At 28.3% G+C, this 1,539-nt stretch overlaps 1 protein-coding gene across 1 annotated transcript; it reads left to right on the plus strand.

Moving 5' to 3' along the window:
• The first annotated feature begins 6 nt into the window (after positions 1-6).
• Positions 7-593, plus strand: LOC114580632 (interactor of constitutive active ROPs 3-like). The gene is made up of 2 exons (XM_028698803.1): positions 7-195; positions 290-593. The coding sequence occupies exons 1-2, from the start codon at positions 55-57 to the stop codon at positions 497-499; spliced, it is 351 nt and encodes a 116-aa protein (XP_028554636.1). The 5' UTR covers positions 7-54; the 3' UTR covers positions 500-593.
• Positions 594-1,539: the final 946 nt, after the last annotated feature.

A 1,539-nucleotide genomic window follows, 5' to 3' on the forward strand; every position in this document is an offset into this window, starting at 1 on the left:
GTTACAGAGTTCAAGGACTTCAAAAAATTATAACCATTAGCACGGAGAGATTAAATGGTAGTATTAGCTATTTCCAGCTGCTTCTGGGTTTTGAAAAGAATAAATTTTGTTGCTTCTTCTGCCAACCCTCTCTCCCCATTCTTTATTTTAAGGTTTGCAATGTTGGACAGAGTGCCTGCCATTTCTTCTTTCAAGGTATATACTTCATTTTTTTCATTTTTGAATCCTCAGACTGCCCTGTTTCTGATTTCATAACATCGAGTTGTTGTTTCATCCACTGAATCCTCAGGCAGATCAATGGAGAAAGGCAGCAGAAGCTGCTTCAGCAATTCTCACATCTGGAAATGATGGCAGAAACATTGAGGATTCTAATAAGAATTTCATATCTGGTAAGCTGACAGACTTGTTTTTCTTTGACGACTTGGATGATGAATCACTAAAGAACAACAATAGTTTACTGAGAAAGATTGATGAATTATGGAAAAAGAGCCCAATATGAGCATTCCTAAGATCTTATGTTGCAAAACCTTTAACAATTCATTGCTTTGATGTTTCTTTAGCCAGATCATTTAGGCTTCATTTGTTACAGTTTTATTTTTTGCTTTAACAATAGAAAAAATTCATTGTTGTGATGTTTCTTTAGCCAAATCATTTAGGCTTCATTTGATACCGTTTTCTTTTTTTCTTTTACAATAATTTTCTAGTATGAAAAATTCTCTAATGCATTAGAAAGCAGTGACTGGACAACCTGAGGAAGTTGAACAAGATTTGTAGGGATTTGAGAACCTTTAACTCTATCCCTTTCCTATGGAACTAAAAAAATTTGAATTTCAATGTACTGAAAATACTTGGTTATAAATATTTCCTAATCAGAGATGAGAAAATGGCCATTCTTATACCCATATATTTCATATCAATTTTATTGAGGATTCTCTTTATCTATAAACATAAGTAACATATCAATTATATATTGTTTGAATTATCAAATATATTATATTTTTGATTAAAACGTTGAAAATTTGGCAAGCAAAATATATAAGTTGAGATTTTATTGTGAATTTTTATATTTGAGTGATAATTTAGAAAATAAAGATATGAGAACATTAATTTTATAAATAGTATATATATATATTCTCCTAATTAAAGTACAAGACATTTGTTTACCCCCAGTCATTAGAATGGTTAGGATGATTTGATCTAACTACTTTGCTTAACAGTCATAACAAGTACAACAATAATAACAACAACATCAAGCCTTTATTCCACTACGTTTATATCTATAAACATAAGTAACATATCTATTATATATTGTTTGAATCTCACAGTTAGGCTCATAGAAAGTGAAAGATTATAATTTAACTAAGACTCGATTTTGAGTTAAAAAAATTAGATCGAATTTTGTGATAGTTTTAATAACATCTATTTTTTAAAAAAATATTTTTAATCAGTAATTATTAGCTAACGTGTATTATTATTATTATTATTATATATAAATATTGTTATATAATTATGAAGAGAGAGTAATTTTTTTTTATAAAT

Source organism: Dendrobium catenatum, unplaced genomic scaffold (assembly GCF_001605985.2).
Source record: "Dendrobium catenatum unplaced genomic scaffold, ASM160598v2 fragScaff_scaffold_1143, whole genome shotgun sequence".
Taxonomy (NCBI): domain Eukaryota; kingdom Viridiplantae; phylum Streptophyta; class Magnoliopsida; order Asparagales; family Orchidaceae; genus Dendrobium; species Dendrobium catenatum.